This window comes from Lepisma saccharinum, chromosome 3 (assembly GCF_977018435.1).
Source record: "Lepisma saccharinum chromosome 3, izLepSacc3.1, whole genome shotgun sequence".
In the NCBI taxonomy this organism is placed as follows: domain Eukaryota; kingdom Metazoa; phylum Arthropoda; class Insecta; order Zygentoma; family Lepismatidae; genus Lepisma; species Lepisma saccharinum.
The window spans coordinates 130,389,172-130,412,797 of record NC_139231.1 but is presented as its reverse complement, the minus strand read 5'-3'; the positions used below and the strand labels follow the sequence as shown (position 1 = coordinate 130,412,797).

General features: G+C 35.1%; 1 protein-coding gene across 3 annotated transcripts in view; it reads right to left on the bottom strand.

Moving 5' to 3' along the window:
* Window positions 1-848: 848 nt before the first annotated feature.
* Window positions 849-23,626, bottom strand: part of Ptp10D (Protein tyrosine phosphatase 10D) — a 203,349-nt gene continuing 180,571 nt past the window's right edge. For 2 of the 3 annotated variants that reach the window (XM_083119396.1, XM_083119398.1), the window contains 7 exons: window positions 19,183-19,357; window positions 18,267-18,519; window positions 16,162-16,419; window positions 14,805-14,953; window positions 13,262-13,497; window positions 8,602-8,702; window positions 849-5,602 (listed from right to left, as the gene is read on the bottom strand). In XM_083119396.1, coding sequence (XP_082975522.1) covers window positions 8,644-8,702; window positions 13,262-13,497; window positions 14,805-14,953; window positions 16,162-16,419; window positions 18,267-18,519; window positions 19,183-19,357 — 1,130 coding nt within the window. In that variant the 3' untranslated portion in view covers window positions 849-5,602; window positions 8,602-8,643. The remainder of the gene's footprint in view (window positions 5,603-8,601; window positions 8,703-13,261; window positions 13,498-14,804; window positions 14,954-16,161; window positions 16,420-18,266; window positions 18,520-19,182; window positions 19,358-23,626) is intronic. The other variant, XM_083119397.1, reaches the window with a different exon arrangement.

Below are 23,626 nucleotides of genomic sequence, written 5' to 3'. Positions count from 1 at the left end.
TGACAATTTTTTTTTCTGAATTTCCGGACCTAGGAGACAAATTTAATATAAGAACTTTCTAAAAGGTGTTCCGTATAGGATGCCAAATTTGAATCAAGTGCTATTGTTTTGTTTTGAGGTTGGCAGAACTGTTCTTATCAATGTTGGTATCTGTTGTCATGCTGATTAATGTAGCCTCAATTGTTTTCACTAGTTTGTTGTTACGATATGGAACTCCATGAAAGTGATGTCTCTGCACGGTAACCAGGAATGGCCGGCAAAGTCATGTGATCTTGCATCTGGTGATTTCTTCTTATGGGGGTTTGTGAAATCACAGGTGTACGCCAACAAACCACGAACCATTTTGGAACTGAAGGTGGAAATCATACGGGTGATTGGAGGCATCGGGACAGACATCTGCGAGAGGGTTATCAATAATTTTGTGGAGCGTATAAATGCATGCAGACTCAGTACGAGTGGACATATGCCTGACATTGTCTTTGATATGTAAATGGGAGATGTTACTGCTTACATATATGGGAAATTAACTATTTTCATGATATTTCCCTATTTTTATTTAATTTTCTAATTCGGTGTCCTATACGGAACACCCTATTTATTTTTGCTCTTCATCTATTGTTTGCAAGAATTAACATAACAAAGGATGGACTTTTATATAAATGAGTGAAATCGATGTCCAATGTTGCAGCAGGAACTGAGTTCCAGCACCAAATTGACTTGCTGGAATAGAGTTCCAGTGTGTTCCGGCTCACTTCAAGCCCTGCACGCACTTGAAAATGAATTGATCAAATGCTGTTTATTGGATTGTTTACTAGGGTACAGCTACCAAGGAAAGAAAAACATAAATATATCTTTACTCATTTATATTCATATATATATAAAAACAAAGAGAGGGTAAAATATACCTCTTAATTCATGTACATAATCACAGTACATTCTTAATGTCTCTGAAAGATGTTTAAAAACAAACATCATATTATTCATAACAATGTTAAGTACATGTCTAATTTACATCCTTAACCATGTCAGCTATGCCTTTTCCCCCGATTAGTTTTTAACGGAAACAACAGCATTTCACTGGGACATACATGACATTTTGCACATTATGCATTGCTGTATGTCTTCGGCTGTAATAACAACTGCATAATGCACTTCTCTATATTATGATTTCATCTAGGACTTTTATTCCTTACAAACTAATGGACGGTATACATAAATTCACTAATAAATCTTTTTGATATAAAATGATATGTACAGCTTAAAAAGTATAAAAAGAGAAAATAAATTTATTGCTTTTAAAAATATATTGTATAATTTAACTGTAGTTCCATATATGTTGTCCCAAAAAGGAAACTCTCACACCTGTTATTTCTTCTTGTTAAGGCACATAAGATATTTACTGCCACAGACCTTCAAAGCACATTGTCATTCAATTGGATTTTTTCCTGCTGTGCTTTAGGGGTGATAAACTGTATTGACAATAAAATGTACTTTTTGTTATTAAACGGCCTTGGATCAATACATCACACACTGCTATATTTACCCTACAGTTTTTATGCTGCCTAACTGAATAATTTTGTACATCATGTTTGAGGAACTAATTTTGAATTTTTTCTTTAACTTTGGATGCTTAAATGTTTTATATTACATTTTGAAGGAGTTAAATTGTAGAAATTGTCTGTAAACAGTTACTTGAGCAGAATGAGTCATCTCACATTTTCAGTTCTACAGTTATTTTATCCTTAAATTCCCACATTCTAGGATTCTATTTCATATCATTATTTCCATCAACATTTCATGTCCTATGGATTTATAATTTAACAGTTCTACATCAAATGGTATAAACTCTAATTTTACCACTTTGAAAGTTTTTTTTCCTCTGTCCTGGTTTAGCTGATATATCAAATCTGAATTTAGCAGTCGGTCAATATCACAAAACTAGATAAGAGGATAAGATATTACCGTCAGGAAATCTAGAAAGCAAATCATGTTCTGTTGCATCCAATGTTGAAAGCAAAATAGAATACTAGCCAAAAAGAATGAAAAAAAAAGCCACACCAAAAACATAAACTTTGCAAACTTCAATTGTATCCTGTAATGGTAAATGAATATTGAATAGCATAGAAATAAGTTTCAAAGTCATGGTGTGAACCACCAATCAACATACCAGAGAAGGTGCGTGAGGAAGCACACACACACAGAAAAAAATAAGAAAAAAGATCTGTATAGGAAAGATCAATATGCCCCAACGTTGATTTTATCTGTCTACAAATCAATTTATGATTCAAGGTGGAAAACAAAATACAGTTTTTAACTCTGAGAATTACTTTCAAGTAAAATTGAGAATTTGGAGGGTAAAAACTATTTGCAAAAGTTATAATTACTACCATAAAATACATGTCAAATGTTAAAATGTGTTGTATCCTGTCATGTAGAACAGAAACTTACACTGAAATACCTTAAAAAAAAAAGGTCACATTCCTCATATATTCTTTCAGAAAAAGTTTCAAAGCATTTGGGCTTTTAAAGTAGTATTTGGAAAGACATCACAATTCCCTGTCATTCTGAAAACGTAACAATTACAAGAGTCATGTAACACACATTCAATTGTTTTTATGGGATTACACAAAAACATACACACAACATTTTTCACAACAAAAGGAAATTCTCACAAGAATTTTAGAATATTTTTATCACCTGAATGATTTTGTTTCTCTATCAATGTTTTTAGTTAAGTACTTTTGCCCTGTTTATTACCCGTTTTCAAGATGTGTACACTGTTCGTTTCATATTACACTGAATTTTCTATTTTATTAATATGTTAAATAAAGCTTACATTATGTGCACCAAAATAACTTGCTTGTGCTATCATTAATTTTGTGTTCAATAAACGCCAAATGTATTTATTTTAAAATATCACAGTTTTAAAAAATACTCTACCAACAGCTGCCTTGAATACTAACTGCAGAAGTATATTTTAATAATACTATTTTCATTATTTTATGTTAGAATAACAACTTATTTTACCACTAATATTAAAGGAAGTAAAGTTCAAAATCTGAAGATGAAAATAATGGTTTGAAAGATTTAAAATTAACAATATGGTGAGCACAAGGAATCATCTATGACAGAAGATGTGAAGTATGACAATGAAGAATACATTTGAACAACCAACAGTAAGACAAAACATATACAGTATATACATACATACATGTATCAACAACATACAATTTGTACATGAACTTACATCACAAAGTCCAGCCATGAAATCAAAACAAAGTGTTTTTTTCTAACATTAAGTAACATCTGTTTTTCATTTATAGTAACAATGAAATAACACAGTAACAATGTAGAATTGAAAATATTTTGAATGTAACACATTCAAAATGATTTGTTATGACATAGCCACATGTGGATATTGCTTTTGATTGGAGAAATCCACATATATAACAGATATTTCTCTATCCTTGAAAATTTTGTCAACCCAGGTTGTATTTTTCTTCCAAATAGATTCAGAATTTCTTGACCATACATGGTTTATTCTGCACATATCTAAACCCTAGCATTTCATAATGATTACTCGGTGCAATAAAGTCATGGAAATAAGAAAAAGAACAATTTTAACAAGATATTCTAACAAAGCCTCATATTGTTGATGGAAATCTAAGGTTGAAACCATTATTATGAATGATTTAAAAAATTGTGAAGAACAAAATTTTAAGATCGAGATTGGTTTCAAAATATAAAAACTGCACAACCTAACATCACAAACACTAACAAAATATAACATTAAGTGCTAGTTTAAGTAGATATGAATGCACTAGTCATATGAATGAAGTTCAAGACATCCAATGAGCTCAGTTACAGATTAACCCAGTTATCTTTTCCTGATATACAACTAAAAACAAATGAAGACAAAAATTTATTTTGTTACTATTTTTAAAACTGACTCACTTTCTATGGTATTAGAGGAGCGTTTGGTATATTTATGTCTGCCACTAAGATGCATTACAAAATATCTGGTACAAAATCATTCTTCAATAATGTGGGCTTTTTTATTTACACTTGCAGTACTAATCAACCATGTACCCTCATACTTTTTGTGCAAACATTATTGATGCATTATTATGACTTAAGTACAAAAATTGCATGTAAACAAAAGTGAAAATACAATTTGTCTTAAAATACAGTATTTATGTAGGTTCAAAGAACTTTCACATGAAACACAAAACATTACACATTACTGGCAGTACTTTCAATATTTCGGTTATGCTAAGTTGTGACAGGCTGTGGTATAAAATAGAAGTACATTCTGGTAGCAGAACTTCGCCAAGGTTCTTACCAAATTATCCACATGTGCAAAATTTATGAAATGGAAACTTGCAAAGAACACTTAAGTTGCCACTAGATTTTTTCTACAAACTTTTCAAATTTCTATTGCCTGTTGACATATTTTTGTACAATCCTTAAGCTCTATTGTTAGTTGTATAATGAGTTTTTTTGTGTATAATAATGACTGAACTGTAAAAAAAGTGAGGACATCTTTTTTAAATCTCTTCCTTAACCTGTGTGAGCCTATTGAAAACAAACTGTCCAATGGAATGTCCTGTCCTTTTGAGGTTTTAAATGTCTACTACACTAAAAGGGATCTGAACTATAAGTAAATTAACATTATTTTTATGATATTGACTGTCATACTAGTAATCATCCAATGGCAACTGAAGTAATTTTTATCGGGACATTATCACAAATTCTCACACGGTGCTTTTAAGTAAATTGTCAGTTCTATTAACATTTAATTCTGCATGGAAGACTTAATACATAGCTGTAGTCATATTATTGAGTATTTACAAGATGTACAACTGTCATTTTACAAATAAAGAACACATATTTTTGTTATAATTTGCATGGAATAAAGGTACATTAGTGACAGATTCATATATAATACGAGTATTATATAGTATAGAGAGCTTCATATAGCATCTCATAGTTATGTTTAACAGTAGATAAAACATACTTTTGGCAATAAGTACTACCTCACCATGTTAAGTAAAAAGGCTCTTTGTCAATATACTGTAAACTTCTTATAATTTTTTTTAAAAAAATGCACACAACAAAAGTTTTTTTTCTTTTTTACCTAGGCAATATTTCACTACCGTTTTCACTGTTCATGTTTTCCGACTTGTAATGAGTATGTGGAAGCAATTTTGAAACATGAAATGATTTAACTACATAATTGCACCAAGTATGTGCACTGTGCAATACAACGGAGACAATCACGAGACCAGCAGTTTTAATGTTTGCAGGATGCATGCCATGAAACAATTTCTTCTTTTGTTTTTATTAAAAACACTGTAATTCATAATGGACATGCCATGCTTAAATTGCACAGTCGCCACATCATGCTTTTATCTTGCGAATAAGTTACTTCAGATCTAAGATTAAAAAAATGTGTGATGTGTTCGTAACGCTCTATAAAGATACCATGAATATCACTGTCATCATGATGAATCACACGTTCACGTCACTAAGTACTCTGCTTCAGAAACAATGTGGAATGGTTGCTACTGTCACATTCCAGACTCTGCTATCCCTTCATCATCTGAAAGATAAAAAAGAAGCAGGTGTTAAAAATATCAATCTAGACATCCATTAATAAAAACAACGTACACAAGATAACATGCGATTGTTAGTATTGTGCATTCACATACATGTGTGTCAGCACAGGATTAATCTCTTCTGTTAACTCTACCACATAAAACTGAAGCACTACATTACATCACATAGGAGCAGAGACTAACTAAAACTGCAAAATGTAATTGGAGCTCCCGATTTTAACAGGGGTGTACTGAAAATAGGAATTGTTGCTTTCCTGGCGACGTGAGTCGAACAGGTGTTCTCGGGTTACCAACCAGGTTAGATTGAAGTTAGCTTCCAATGTTTCGAGCGCATACATTGCTCTCATCATCAGGGATGTATGCGCTCGAAACATTGGAAGCTAACTCCAATCTAACCTGGTTGGTATCCCGAGAACACCTGTTCGAAAGGGGTGTACTGGCTTACCCAATGGAGTCAGTTCCGCATAGCAGTTAACACCACGGAAACATTTTGGCACACAGTTTCAATTCCATTTTGGGAAAGGAGGCAGAGGAAGGGGGGGCTTTCCATTTTTATCTTTGATTGATTTATTTTCCTTTCTTTTCAAACACCCTATTTTTTTAGAAAAAAATCTGAAATTTTAATTATATATAATAATTATATATATTTCACTGTACTTTGCAATTACAATTATAAAAATATTTTCTGAACACCATTCGCAAAATTTTGTACTAAGCAAGATCAAAACTTTCTTTTACGGTTATGAGTTCTGTATGATGTACTTTCTTACTGCATTTCATAGTGATAGTTAAATATATCCATTTTATATTATATTGTTTTGAATACAATTGAAGGGGCCACAAAATAATATCAAGGGGTGGAACCCAGGGGGGAGCAAATGTCCTTTTGCCAGTATGCCTCTGGATGTTATAACTAGCAAACGTACGTGAAATTCTTCTTCAGTAATCGGAACACATTCTCCCTCAAAAACTTACCAACCAATCTGACTGCACAACAGATAACGTGCTACCATCTGCATAAACAGAATTTTTTTTGGGGCGACAGATTGTTGATATAAAATTAATTACTAGTTTTACTATCAAACAGTAATAATTATTATTATAACTGTATCCTTGGAGAGACTTTTCTTCCTGATACACCAGATGAGCTCATAATGCTTTTTGTTTAATTTGTTCCAGTCATAGTCATTCTTATATTTTATTATAACTTTTACCCATTTTCAATCAAGGAAAATCTTTTAAAATATTTGGGATTTTATGTCACAAAATTTTGTCGTGTGTCCTCTCACATGAAAACCTCATTTTAGGATTTAAAACACTCTCATGGGGCAATGTATAATTTGGTAACCTGCTTTCATTCTTAGTTTTGAATTTTTATCTGTAATGTCAATTTCCAGAATGAAGGGACCGACTGACCCATCTCAATGCCCATGTATGCTACCAACAATAGCAACAATAAAACTACATAACAGTAGTGGTGTATCTTGAAAATTTGACTTGGTTAGCACAATTCTTATTTATTGCATACATATTTTTATACACCTCATCTAGAATAATTAGATATAATAGAAATAAAACACCAATGCAAGCATGCAAGTTAAACAAAAACAGGAGTCCAACAACTTCAAATTTTCTGTAATTTCAGTATTTTTCATAAAATTTCCATTTTCAAAGAAAATTGGACATGGATTTCTCTCCACCAAGGAGAATTTTATTTCCATGTAGCAATACTGCCTCTGACAAGTGTGGTACAGAAACAGAAAGGAAAAATAGTTTTCTCCCACCTATGCAGTTTCCAGTGTTGCCCTCCCCATGGATCGCTATGGACAATTCTGGATTGTAACAACTCCATTGACTTTCAATGCTATCACTACAACCTAGAAATGTCTGCGACTGTACAATCGGGAAGAAAACGGTCATCAATGGAGAACAATCAGTGGCGTACATAAACCAGTCTTTAAGTTCTTTAAATAGTTTACTTACATTTGTGTTTAAAAGCTTGTTTTAATAGTTCACATAATATATAATGTGTGATTTCCCATATATTAAATCTAAATGTATAAGAAATACATGAGAAAAGTTGGTATACCAGCAGTAAACATGGTAACAGAAAAGTTGGTATACCGGCAGTAAACATGGTAACATGGAGCATACACCACTGCATAACAAAACTGACGCTACACAAACTATTAATTTTTGCATGGCTACCATAGTGCCAAGACAAAATTCAAGTATAATTCCAGGCTTTTCTTAATAAAAATCAAGATAATTCAAATGTAAGATTATATTTATGGTGTTTATCACACTTTAGCTTTGCTTTACGAGTTTACATTGTAGTCTTGGAGAGCATATTATGTTGGTAACAATACTATTTCAATACAGTTAAGAATTCAAATTTTGTTTTATGATCACTTTATGCACATATAGGCTAATCGGAACTGGACCTACAGTTTTAAAGTGGGGTCCAAAACACTATGTGCCTCCACTCAGTATTGAATATGCAATTAAGAGTTTCTGCTATTGTGCATTTTATATCTTGAACCCACAAATCGTAATTTTCTACATTGATTATTTGAAATAAATTGACAAATGAATTGGTATTACTTGATATACATAAAGCTAAATTGAAATCAATAATTACTTCTATGAGAATAATGTATCATGATAAACAAAGTCATCTTTGTCACTAGAGTTCACACTGTAAGGAAGAATTAAAGTCATTATCACTATCCACCTGTATTTCTCATTGAAAACTAGGTACTTACATGATAATATAAACTATTTAATTATTTCAAGTATTCAAATAAGTTTTCATTATAAAGAGTACTACAGACTCAAAGTCTTTCTTCAAATGTTAGTAATAAAGCAAACAATCACATCCATACAATGCAAACAGATTATGTTAGTACTTGGACAAGACACTATGAAATTACATATGCCACTGATGCATTATTTGTGTGCTTAGAGCTTTGATTTCTTTTACCCTAGAATGTATACAGTTTGTGTTCTTGTTTCCCATCATTTATCATCTTTGCTTCTCACCAAGCGTTGAATCTATGGAGGTGTCCATACTTTTATTCTTTCCTACAAAAATGTCACAATGAAATTAGAAACACCTGTGTGCAAACATAGCAATAGAAATACCAATACAGTTCCAGAGGGTTTGCAACTTCTTGTCAGCATGCAACAAAATTTGGTTTTGAAGAAGTCAGTCTCAAAATTTACTCTATCATCTAATAAGTTTTAACTGAAGTTTTTTTTGGGGGGGAGGAGGGGGAATATTGTGCCAATTGTCATAATCGACACTAAAGTGGAAATCATAGAACTTAAGACCTTCTGTAAACAAAAGCACGTGTACCCTAACAGTGTTGCAAACTTATGAACATAAAATAATCCACATAGCCTACAAGGTGCAAAGACATTCCATTTGTCAACCGACGCGGAATAAGCAGTGTTTCACTGAAGAACTGTTGGAAGTAAATGTACGCATGTAAAAATGAAAAATCGATATGTGGATCTTGCCTGGTGGCCGACTTTCGGACTCGCCACCGAAGTTCCCTGGTTTGAATTTCGGCATGGCCATGGGTGTTATTTGTGAGTGTCCCATCATCAATTTCATCTAATGATCACTCATCCTCATCATTGGGATTAGCCAAAAGTGGAAGAAAAGCGACACTAAACAACAACAATCAAATACAAAATTTTCATCTTATCCCCCAGGAGGTAAGAAGGTTCCATACCAAAGGATTAATTTTTGTCTAATCTTTTACTAAAAAAAATAAACCTTGCTAGAAGAAGGTGACACATTGGCATAATTTGCATAAATTACGTCTTTAAAACCAGGTTTCTTTATTAAATTTATTTGGTGTTTGAAAGTACCCTTGAATCGTCTTCATCGTCTCAGTAACTAATGATAAATGTGCGTGTCACAACGTGGTCGATCTACACCTCAATGTCGCACATTCCAGTATCCTCCAGAGTGTACTTCAACGTCTCTAAAGTTACATCATCCAAAAACTCGTATGTTCATTTCAGCCCGTTCGAAAATGCTGGGTTATGCAGCAAAAACACCAAGGGAAACTGAAACGGCAACTTAGTGAAGCATTGTCGCTGTCAAAAAAGTGGGGAAAGAAGACGGTACGATGCAGAAATATTTTGATGCAGTCACATTTTATTGTACCCTACATAAAATAGAATGCATATTTGGGGGTGAATTTTTAAATATTGTTACATTTTCTTCTCTCTTGTTGAGAGGTGTTCATTTTCAATCAACATCTTCCACCCTCACGACCTGCCCTCACCCTCATCATCACGCCTCGCCCTCCTTCACCCGCAAAAGTATTCTGGTGAACACTTCTTGATTAGTGATAGGCTCCTCTGCCCCCCACCCCCATTCCGCAACATCATCCTCCCTGACAATGTGAAATCACACTATTATATGCCGACGTTCGACATACCACTTGCGTTTCTGAACTTGATTTAGTGAGAAGTATTGAGGTTGGCAAGAGCCTAATAACCAATTTCTTCCGCAGCATGTAGTCCGTTCTATAAACGTATGCTAATGCAAGAAAAACGTGTAAATTACATTGGATTATACATTTTTAACTAGATTTTCATTAAAGGCTTCTGTTTATAATAATAATACGTGATGATTGTATAAATTACAACCGATCACGTGTGCAGGAAGAAAATAGCGCAAGTTTCGAACATGGCGACTTCCATACATGCAGGAAGGTCTCCATGTCCTCAGTTTCTTTCTGAAAAACAGCCGTTTGAAAAGTGGCGAGAAGCAGATTGTTCTTACGTTTATGTGACATTGTGTCAGTGGTATCCTTAGAAACCAGTGAAGTTGGTGTCTGAGTGTAGTTGTGTGTGTGTCTGCATTTTGTGTTTTCAATGTGGTGAAAGAAAGGAAAACGACCAGTCAAGTTGAGTCCCCCGAAGAAACACATTGTTGCTCCCATAAACAAGTACACTGATCTTGAGATAAGCGCAATATGGAGCAAAGTGCATTCGTATTTTTTTAATCAAAGAACTGTCCACTGTGGGGAAGATATTGGAGGATATTAATAGTGATGATGACGATCTCTCCTTTTTAGTGGTTGACGTTAAATCACTTCTTTGGCACGTTGAGTTCATTTTAGGGAAGCAAATTTGACAGACGGCACTCATTGACAGGGACGATATTGTTTTCTGGTGCCGAAAATGCCTCCAGTTCAAAAAGGAACTGCGGAATCAAGGTAAGAAAATACATTACTTGCTTGAGGCGTGGGTATTATAAATAATGTGCTTATTATCATCGTCTTGTTTTCCAGTGCATGAGAAACAGAAAGATAAACCATCTCTTTTTATTCCTCGGCTTATCTTTGTTTAGCTTCCACTAAAACTGGCTGTATATTTGTTGCACAAAAGACAAAACAATAGTCTGCATGTCAACAATGTTGGGCAATAATTTGGTGGAAGGGGGAGCAACAAAACCAAAAGGATTGAATTTTATGATAGGACTCTCTCACTCTTGTTTTACTTTGGCGCTGTCATAATGAGAGAGAGGAGGAGGAAGGGGGATCTTTTGGCGTACAAAAATATGTTCATTCTTCAAAAAGAACACGCATTTAATCACGTCTCGAAAATACACATACTTCAATGTGTAGATCTATCAGTTAAAATAGGAATAAGTTTTTCCATGTTATGTAAAATTAAAAGTCTGGTGAAATGCGAGTGAACAGCATGTGATAGCCACACCATTCATGAACAGCTGATGCGGTGTGATACGTTACTCGAAGTGAGACGGTTTGTTTACAGAGGGTTGTAAGGTTCGTGATTCCTACTGTAGATATGCCTTAAGCTTAATGATAAAATAAAACAAACCCACTATTTGCCATCCAACTCTGTATAACTAATTTCATGATCTGGACAAGATTTGTTTCCTGTTTATGGTCACGTTTTAATTTTGCAATAAGAATCTGGTTATTTTACAGATTTTTTTTTCACCTTTCTACGCAAGAGTAACTATGAAGACGGGTGATGAATTGATGAAACACATGAGAAAACAAACACAAAACATCCATGTTAACAACCAGACAAATATGAATGGCAACTAAGTTACAGTTAAAGCAAGTAAAAACACATTTATTGTGGCAGTGTAGCTTCCTTCTTTCAACTTTTTATGTGGCAATAATCAGTTTATCTACCTGTATTTATTGTAAGTTGAAGAAGTTTAAAATCAACAACATAAAAATTGAAATTATGGCCAGTTCAGCCCGCAGCTGCAAATTTAACTTTCTAATATACATCAATAGTATTGTATAACAATAGTAAAATGCATTAGACCTACAGCTTTAAGAGGAATCTACATTACTGAAATTTTCTCGTAATGAGAATCAAACCTGAGCACCCTTGGCAGCAAACTGGGAAGTCATATTGAAATGATCATGGAAATCAAGACATGGCCACTTGCAGCACAATAATAAGTCTCAAAATTTAGTGTTAGTTTTAAAATAAAGTGCAACTTGTGTGCGGTGGTGGTGCACAAATGCAGCATGTAGCATGTATGATACGATACTTCCTCTCAAGTTTCTATGATTATGAAAAAATCTTGTCATTAATTTTTACTGATTATGACCAGTTTCTGCACAGTCCAATGGCTACTGATCTCACCTTTGGTGCGAATGTTCTGATTCCAATCCCAGGTGGGAGCTCCAAAATATTGGTGTGTTGACCCAGCTTCATGAGGACAATTGTCAGGGACGGGAGGGGTGTTTGAAAGTAACATTAGAGGACTTGTCTCTCAAGAGGCAGAAAATGATGATGGGACATGATCCAACCTGGCAGGGCTTGGACTTCAAAGGGTTGTTGTTCCACAGAGTTTTGCTTTGATCAAATACTAATACAAAATTTATCAATAATGTACTGGTCCATTATAAACAGCGAACATTTCATAAAGAATCAAAATCATTCATGCACCTCCATAAGAAAGGAATGTTAGCATGAGCCTAATGGGTTTTGACTTAGAAAAAAAACCTTCATATTAGATTGATTGATTTGCTTCATTTTACTTCACTTTTTGGTGCCACTTTTGGCGCTAATTTGTGAAGATGGGAATGAGTGATGGCATGATGAAATTGACGAATGGATACTCACAAACATCCATATGCAGGCCGGGATTCGAACCCAGGATCCCTGGCATCGTAGCATGATGTGCTAACCACTCTGCCACGGGGGCCGGCAACTTCATATTAGAAATTTAGTTTACAAAAGTAGGTCATATTTATAAGATTAATAAGAAAATAATAATTGTGCATTCCATTATAGAATGTTTATAGAAATAATGTATAATTAAAATTACTGGTAATTTTATTCATAGACTGATACACTATTATAATTATTAGCTACTACTAATGCGAGTATCTGTCAAAAATATGCTTTCCTTGTTCAGTGCACTGTGACATGGGGTTGCATAACAAGTGTGTAGGTAGGGCTACACATTCTCAATCTTAATCTTAGTGGGAGTGATATGATCAGCACCATACTTCAACTGAATTGAAAAATAAATTTTCTGGGGGAAGAATAATTTTGTATTTTTTTAAAAATAAATTTTATTCAATTAACAAGTTCAGAAAAAAAAATGTTAAAGCTCCACTTACCTTCAAAGCCTTCATTCTCATGAATTTCTCGAGGTATCATGTCATTTTCTTTGCCCTCAAGAACAGCTAAAAGGCACTGATGAATACATATATATTGCTGTTCGGTCTGGACCATCCATACACGTTCTTTACGCATAGCATACACAATTCCAAATATATCTACATAGTCAACTTTCTTTAATTGTTGCAATATTCGGTCCAATGCTATGAAAGTGCCTGAGCGACCAACACCAGCACTGTAAAAAAAGCAAGCATAAACTTAGAATTCTCAAATTAAACAGTTCAAATGCATACACAGGTTGTAAGTAGTCTAACCGAGTCTTGCACCCAGACCTATTCTTGTTCAAACAGAAGCAAATCAAATTACATGTCTAGGGGTATGTATACCGAGGGAGGGTGCATACTGGGACATATCATATTCTTTGTTGGTTCTTATGGGTGCAACAAACAAACATATTCAAGAAACTTCACATTTATTGTATGTAAATTATAATCATCTTACATGATGTTAGGAGGAAGGGTGTTTGTTCCTAATTGTCATTACCGGAGGTCTTGTAGGAGCCACCCAATGTTGGATATCAAGAAGATACCCAGCAATTGGGTCTAGCATTCTCCTTGATTGCAGTTTTGAGAGAAAACCAGGCAATCAAACATGGTGTTCCACCCTTCCTCCTCTAGATCAATATTTTTACATGTACTTATTATTACAGCAGAGTTGACCAATCCTGGTCTCCGCTCCACTAACCAGACCATCTTTTAGGGAGTTTTCAGACAAGCGATATGGGTTTTTGCATTAAAATGACAATCAACACATGCTCCTTGCTTCACTCTATAAGGAAGCATTCATAATGCACGTGCTACTAACGGACCAAGGCGACACAATGCATAATATTAAGAAAATGACCAAGTCCAAGCAATACGTGCAGCTTGTCATGTTGCTTCAGGTCATTGATTAAGGTTGCATTGATTTCTAACAGTTCACTTCCAACTAACAGGTGTCATTTGTCCCCTGTCACTTAGGTCTGAAAGCTCTATCTTACTGGTGAATTGTATTTGTATAGGATTTGACCACTCCTGGTCTTGCCCCGACTGCCAATATTAAGGAGTCCAGCCTGTTTATCCACCTGCACTTGATCACTGAAACTGACCAACTCATGCCCTTTACCACTTTCTGGAGATCTAAAATAGCTTCCATCTGAAGTGATAGTTGAACCCCTGTCGTTTCAGTTTCTGGGCAAATATACTTTACCAAATTTTTATGAAAAATATTCATATCTATGTATTTGGGATAGGACAGATTAATTGGTACTCTATCGATATTGGCCTTCAAGATGTGTTCTTGCATTATTAAACATTAGTTACTTTGAGAGCTTTCGTATAGAAAAACTTAAGTTTGGTTTGAGAAAAGATAGGCATTAAATACTGTTCAAATGAAGTACCAGTACTAGTTGCATGCAAGCACATATACACATAAATTACTTCTCAGAGCACTTTAACATATAAGAGTTTCAATCTACAAAGTGTAAAGTGAATCACAAAATACCTGCAATGGACAACAATTGGCCTTTGTTCAGGCCCTACACGTTCCCTGAAAGCCCTGACAAATCGTACAAGAGTCTGTGGTGGATCTGGAACACCAAAATCTGGCCATGTTGTGAAATGGAAATGACGAATTATTCTAGATGTGTCACCCTGAAAGAATAGGTAATTCTAGAGAAAATATCCCACATAAACAAACTTAGATCATTAATTACTATAGTCTCTATTAAGCATCATCTTACATATTAACTCTGAAAAAACTAAATATGCTGACCAAGGCAGTAATTTATTTTATTAAAAACATAAACTAAAACGTAACGTTTCAACCTTCTAGCAAGGTCTTCATCAGACTCTGTATCAAGTACAAAAGTTTTTCATAATCATGGAAACAAGGCTTAATGGTGTTATATTAACTCTATGTATCAATTTTAAACACTTCCAATGCAAATTATCAAAATTATTAACTTGTGCTGGCTTATGAGCAAATTTTCTAGAGCCTACACAATTAATCCATGTGCAACACATGTGACAGCACACATACCAGTCTCTGCATTTCCCTCTTGACCTCATTTTTAAAAATGTAATTGCAATTTAATATATATTGTTGCACTAATGCCAAAACCATGAATGTGCTAAATCTTACTTTTGAGAAAAAGGATTTTAACATTTAAGATCCTGGACAAAACAAGTTTTACATTTGGATAAATTGTGTCTTCAGTAAAAGATGTACCTACTTATGGCTATTTATTAGCTCATGTAAGTTAGCACAGGAATTTATCAATTAAAAAAATAGTCATAAAATGAACTAGGTGAAAAGTCAAAATGTGCACATTGGCATTGGTGCAACGATATATGTTACAGCTAAACACAATTAAAATAAAATACAATGTGAATAAGGTACAAAGTTCCAATGGGTTTCAATCCCTCTGCCATTAATGATACTCTAACTGTTTAATTTTAATTGTGGAATTTTAAATTTACACAACAATAATAATTAATTAATCAAAAACTATGATTCATATTTCTTATAAATTTAACCACCTTATTCTCAACATCAAAGAAGAATGTGTGAAGTCATGGATTAGTATCACACATATTGCATGCTTTCTATTTACTTCAATATGTTATTCTAATTAAATAAAGATAGACTGGTAATACAATACATGTATTGTTTCTTATTCTCCTCCTGCCACACAACTTACATACAAATCTCCCCACAGACATCCCTCGACCCTCACATGATCTTTTCACTGCAAAAGTATTGTACCAATAGATTGGTCTTTAATATTTAAACCATTCATTAAAAGAATACAACAGCACACTCCTTTACTTTAATTTTCTTATTACCAATCTATACATACCCTGCACATCCTGAACTCTGATACATTCCAATCAGGATAATGACTTTCATTGAGCATTGTGACTTGGATATCACCATAATACGCTGGTTGAGTATCATAGGGCCAGTATCTATCACATTTTTCCCTTCCCTTTTCAATGCAGCGTGTTAACATAACTATTGCACGTGAGTTACTCTCCCAGCACATTCGCCAGAAGTCATCACGGGTTGAGTGCAGTGGTCCCTGAGTTACGATGAATTCTCTTGGAGAATTGAAGCCCTGGAAGAACATAATAATTGAACCTTATAAGGCTGGGAAAATTACAGTTGGTAGTGGTGAAGGACACTGGAGAATAAATGAGGAGGTAAACAGTAGAGAACAACAGGTTCTATTGAAGTGTAAAGAGGCTAATATGGAACAAGGATATTCCTATGGAATTCAAGAATGTAATATACAACACATACTATGTACATTACCTTACAATTTGGCTCACACAGGAGCTGTAGTATGGTACCATAGGCATGCACATGAGGGCAAGGGGGAAGCAGTTGCCCCTCCTAATACTCTTACTTAGAAATTTAGTGTAGAGAAATCTTATTATTGTTATTAAACAATATTATTATCTTTAAAAAATAAAGAATTTTCAAGCCGACAAAAGTTCAAGCAATTATGGCAAGTTTATTTCCTATGTAATTGAACTATCTCACTTCATTCTCCAGCAAATTACTTGTTATTAAGACTCATGCATTCTATTCGTTAGCCTAGTTGTGTTATGTGTGTATGTGGTCGCAGAATAAATTGGTCAGACATTGGAAATGAATAAATTATGCGTAGTTGTTTTGAATCTGCTGTACCGCATCATGTTTATATGCAAATTAGTCTGAACTACAAATAAGGAAAATAAAGGGGGCAGGGAAACAGAACTTTGTGTCATGGAAGCTGGAATTCTTCTAACAGAGTGATTTTTGGTGGGTCTGGACACATACTATATACGCCCCTGTTTAGTACCCTTTCGTACAATAAAAAATAGCATGAAGGAATTAGGTTTTCTTTCTCCGACTGAATCAGAGGGTCTGCGCATACCTATGTATGGTACTACATAGAAATTCCAGTTAAAAGGTAATTCATCACTGGGAGGAAATAGGCACTGTCAACATCTTCAGTATTTCAAAGGCAAGAGATCCCATTGCAGTAGCACCAACAGACAATTTCACACAGGGACAACGTCAACAGCGAAAAATCAGGTGAAACCAGAGCTGGCTTGGTAGCTCAGTTGGTATAGCAACAGCACAGTATGCCATATACCCAAGTTTCAAGTCCTAGTCAAACCTGCATTTTTCACTGGAATTGCAACGTACTCATAGTACATACTATTAATTATACATGGAGCACAGTCAGAGGCAATGAAGAAACAGAACAGAAGCAAGATGCAGAACCTGAAAAGACAAAATAAGGGAAGAGATTTTACAGAGATTGGGGGTAGTAAAGCTGCAGGAGATAATAGACCTGAATTGGTTCGGGCATAGGAGGAGGATGGGCAAGAAAGACTTCTGGTGAGGGGACAAGAAGCATGGAATAGGCCAGGGGAAAGACCATGATGTCAGTGGAAAGAACAGATAATGGAGAATGTTCCGAGAAGATGGCATGATTGGAATATATTGGAAAGAGAGGAACGGTGAAGGAAAAGAAGATGCACAGGTTTGACTTCTATGCTGACCCAGTCAGAAACTGGAATATGTAAAGGATGAAGAAGGTCATGGCTTACACAAGACATAATGAGTTCAAAAATTAATGTTGCAATGAAACAGGCACAGCACTCTTATGGTGCATCTCTGACATTTGTTTCAACTAGTTTTGATGAAAGGACAACTTGAAGAGAGCCCTAGAATTTCATGCAAATTGCAGAAAAATATATATTGTGTAACCATTCACATAACATAAGGGAATGCCTTTTCTCTTTCATATAAATTCAATGTTTGCTTATTGTCATCCTTGGTACATAGTAAAAATTATACTTCATTGAAACTACTATGAAGTTACAGGTACAATTGTGACTCAATAAAGATAAACCAAAATAAGTGTGAAAGAAGGGTTTATGCATAACTTATACTGTACTTGTTACTTACAGGTACATAATTGGCATTTATATAATCACTTCCTTCCTCATCATCAACAGGCTGCAATTTGAATCGTGAATGGTCGTATGGCAATATATTCGTAAATCGATTTTTCGGTCTGTTCACTGGAAGATCTGCTGCAGTACATAGTTGATCTCTTCCAACATGTTTCAACTCTTCAAATTCTTCTGAGAATCGGAAATCAGAATCAGCAGACATGATTCTATAATGTTCTGCAAAATCCTTTAATTTCACTGGACGGCTAAAAAAGAAAAGGATTTTATCAATACATTTCACAATGAATACATCTTACTTGAAAGTTAAGAGAGAGCAAAAGCATCTGACATTCTAATGCCAATTTAAATACTATTTTCTGAAGAAAATGGATGATAAAAATTATCAATGACAATTTGACCATTCCCTTAAGCAATACTTGGCTCATAATGCTGAATTTAATATTAATCTTGAGTTAATGAAGTTCAAATATATAAATTTATTCTACAGAATATTAGCAAATTGTTTATAATGAACTGAAGGAAATGCCAAATTTTGATTGATGCCATTTCTGACCATGCTAGACACTAGAAAGGAGGTATTATTTAATGATCTCAAAATTTTGTTAAAAAGGCATTTATTCCAGTGATGTAAAAACTGGCAGTGCAAGGGGAAAGTTGCACGCATTCATTATTCTTTTTAACTCAGAAATAACATTTGTTTCCATATTTTACTACCATTAGAATGCAAAATTGCAATACCATCCTCACAGCACAAAAAATATTATTGCTGGGGTCATGGCATTGGGGCAAAATCATGACATGCACTGCACCTAAGCCCCAATGATTTGGTTATTTCACTGTTTTTTTTGAAGCAGTGAAATATCATCGCAAATATTAATAAGAGAGGAAAACATAATTGTTGTGCTTACCTTGTATCTATAACACTATCAGGCAATGAAAGATTGTCATTTGCACGAGATTCCATAGCTTTTCTTGCACATTGTCCCATTCGCCGCCTCCTTATCAAAAATACTAATACGGCAATCAGGATTATAATCGACACTGATATTGTTATTCCAATGATAATTGGGAAATTATCCTGATCTGTAAAGAAAGAAAAAAATAGCCACTTCCAAATACAACAGTCACAAAATAAAAAGGCAATAAATAGAAACACAAACATGAAAAGCAAATATGTTCCACACATTGATGTAAGGAATGTGGGCCAAGGAAGCATACAAACACATTCAAGACTTCTGTTAAATGTGCAATGATAGCATCGTATAAAGGCTAAATGCAAAATCACAGAAAATGTTCTGTCAAGTAAATGTGAAATTGATTTAACAACAATCACATATTTCTTTCCTTAGCTGTAACAATAGAGGATGTCAAAAATTGTGAAAAATAAAATGAAAAGAAAAATTCAAAAAAATCATAAACAACAGTGATGATGATGAAGAACAATCAATGTAATGCTAATTGATGTACAACAGACAGAATTTTGGAACTGAATCCTATGTTACTTGATATTTACGAACTTTATAAGTGGGGGACAAAGGCAGTTCTGTAGCTGTTCCAGAAACATTCTTGTTATACAAGATGATGAAAGATACACACATTTGAAAGAAAATTTAACCCACTGGTAAGATAAAGTTTCCCGTGCATATAGCACCATGCCATGAAGGCACATTTAGGTGATGTTGGGGTAGGGCCACACACATTCCCAATCGCGACCACTTTGTAGGTGATGTGATTAGCATCATGCTCCAGCTACCTTTAACCCCCAGGGTTGCCACCAGGTACCCAATAATTTGAGGCTGGGTGAGCCCCAGATACACTTTATGCAGGGACAAGGCAGGAAAATTTCCGACCTCACCGACTAGACCACCATGGCTAAGCTAATGGGGTTATGATTCACAGCAACCACCCCCCCCCCCTCACCTGCAGATAATGTCGTATTTTCCATTGATGCCACAAAAATTTGTATTTTCGAACAACTTTCTGCATAATATCTAAGCAAATTGAATTATTGAGTTTGTGTTTTAAGTCCAATTTATGCACAGATAGGCTAATTGGGACTGGATCTACAGTTCAAAGTGCAATCCGAACCATTATACGGGCTTCCACCAGGTATGGAACCTGGGACCCTTTGCCTTCAAGGCGACGACGTTGCCACTATGTCATCGTGGAGGCCAATAACCAGATTGTTTTCAATTTTTAAAGATATTTTAAATTACGTTTTGATGTGCATTAAAAAAAGAGTACATTTTCTACAAGAAATAGAATATTTTCTTATTTGTACTTTGGATAAGGCATGTGTTCAAGTAGATTAAGGGGAGAGGAGAGGTAAGGAAGCTAACACATCGGCAATTAGCACAAGAGTGCATACATTCACCTTCCTTAGTCTTAACGAATGTCTAAAACTAAACGATCACCCCAGAGAGGTCTAAAAATAACAAGTCGTTAATTAGCATAAGACTAAATAGCGATCGCTTACTCCATTTGTTTTAAAAGGCGATCTCTTGAGACGTCTAAAACCAACGGTAAATCTTCATTGAACCTAAAGGGTGACAGCTAAATACACAATTATCTGCTCCCAGAAAGGGATGACGCTAATCCGCCACCGAGCACGAGAGAGATTTAAAGTTGAAAACAAAGCAGGAAGACGTAACGCAAATATTGTTAATATTTAACTGGAATAATAAATAATAATAATAATTTTTAATAATGACAGCGCTATAAATCATTAACTTATATGACTGTGATTAGCCAAACCGGAGGTGCACATTAGAATATTTCAAATAAGTGCCATGAAGGCACGTAGATGTGAAAGTAGGGGTCCATGAATTCTCGAACTTTGCCATAGTGGAGGTGATGTAAACAGTACCACGCTCTTCCGCCTTTGCTCCTGGCTTGCTTCCAGGTATCCATTGATTGGAGGCTGAGTGGGCCCCAGAGCCGCTTTTTGTAGGTGCACGGAAATTGTCGGAAAAGGTTCCCACTGAAATCACCGAACTGTGAATCGAACCCGGGTCTTCCGCGTGGCAGTCAGACGAACAATGGCGTCAACGACCGCCCACGTCGCCATTCTGGTCAAGAAACCCGGAAAACATTGAACGAAGACGGTTATCAGCATTTCAATCTATTTGTTGCTGCTTATCACCTACCTAAGCTCTCCAACACATCGCTTTTTCACGGCGATATCTTTCTACACTCCCATACAGAACTGATTTAGTTATCAATTGTTTCTTCAATTCCACAATACATAAAAGTGATACAAGTAAGCCTTTGTTCCAATTTCAGGACACCCTCGGATGATAATTTGTTCTTTGTTCGTTGATGACCGTATGAATATTTCTACTCTAAGAATAATCCCGTTAACACCAAGTTGAGTAACGCTCGATCTCACCCATAACGTAGATAAATAGGAAAAGTTTGTCGAAGTGTTTTACGTACACTTTATATTCAGATAGGCTAATCGGGACTGGACCTACTTTAAAGCGGGATCCGATCCACTGTGGGTCGATCCCGGGACCCCTCGATTACAATGTGACAGCGCTACCATTAAGCCATCTAGGACGCTCAGGTAGGCTATACAGGAAAAAAATGGAAAGGCGGAGGGGAGGGGACAACATTTTTTGAGGGACAAAATATTTAATGTATTGAGCGTGGATTGTCAAGGTCATATCCCGACTACGGGAAACGGTTTCTTGACTTTTCAGGGTCCCGAACAATCGCGAAATTCCAAAGGATTGGCATTTTCCGACCTATAAATGTCTTGAAATTTCTTCAAATTAACAGTTTTTATTCTAGAAGTTCAAAAATAATCACTTGAGAGGGACCCAGTGTGTAGAATTCGACATTTTCACCATGTCGGGAAGTTGCGGAAGTTCTCGAAAATTTCCCAGCCTAGTTGGGAAATGGCGAAAATTTTCAGTCTCATACGTCGGAATTATAAAATTTCCCTTCCCAATGACGTTCCGAGCAAAAATTTTCCGTCTCGCAGACCCCTAGTTAGGGGCAGTCAAAATGATACTAATCTCTTTGATGAAAACGTTCTCTCGTTATTTTCTTGGGCATGGCAGTTAATTGCTGTAACTTACAGTCTCTAAATCACAGAAAACAATATTATTTGTAATAAAATATCGCTACAAATTAAGCATTCGAATTATGTGAACTTTTCCAGATATTTCATGGGGCAAGTGCTCCCTCTGCTCCCCCCTCCTCCTTGCGGCTGCTCTTGAGGCCTACTATGGGTATCTGGGACAAAAATAATTTCAATTATCAGGATTTAGTTTTCCACTGGAGGGTGAAAATTGAGAGAGAGATTGGTTTAAGTCACAAGGAAATGGGAAGAAGCATCCGTGATCTTCATTCAAGGTACCCTCGTCTGGATTGACAGACAGAACACGGAAAACCTGTCTGGGTAGCCAACAATGGAATTAAACTCGCTTACATGTGCTCAAAGGTTAGCCACGAAAATTAAAATGGATGAGATATAAATCCTGATATAATTTAAGTAATCTTCGAATCGATTTCGAAAACAATTTCAAAATGATGTAATTCCTGACGTTTTTGTTTACAATCAAAAAAAATACGAACTAGCAACGTATTATCTTTTATCCTTCCATTCCAACTCAATATTTAATATTGTGTTTTGTAGGGTTGAAGCGATCTTCTGACACAATTTCTGAAACGTCAGTTATTTAATAACAAACGTTCTACATTAATCGTAACCCTCTCCTCCTCGAAGGTTCTTCCGACATCGATTTGTGTAACAAACAGACGGATTTGAGGCTGATAAATTTAAATTTCGAGACAGAAGTTGTTTGTTCGTGCGTATTGATGAAAATACGCAACGATATTTGAATGTTTCTGTTACTTATAACATTGTTTAATGTGAAGAAGCATTTCTATCCGCAAGATAAAATTAATAAATTGCTCATCCACATGAATAGTTACTGGCATTCATTTATATTTCACAATTACAGAACGTAGTAGCGTTCAACTGAAAAACAGAACTATCAACATTTACTCGACTATGGTTGTTTATGAGTGTTAACTCTACATGAATAAAAGATAATTTACGGAACCGAGACAAACTTCACTAAAATCGAGATGAGACCGAGACTTAGTGTCCGAGACTCTCGGCTCCATTCGAGACTGGTACAATATTGAAAAATGTACCTCCAAGTTTACTTCGCTGTACGACTTCACAGACACAGGCACAAAGTGGATATACCTACTAATCTGATTATTTATAGATAACTCAAAGGCTTAATTTTATTTGTAGCGATTGCAATGCCAATCCATTAGTTGCAATTGTGAGCGTGTGATGCGCAGTTGCATACATTTTCAGGATAAAATTTCGTC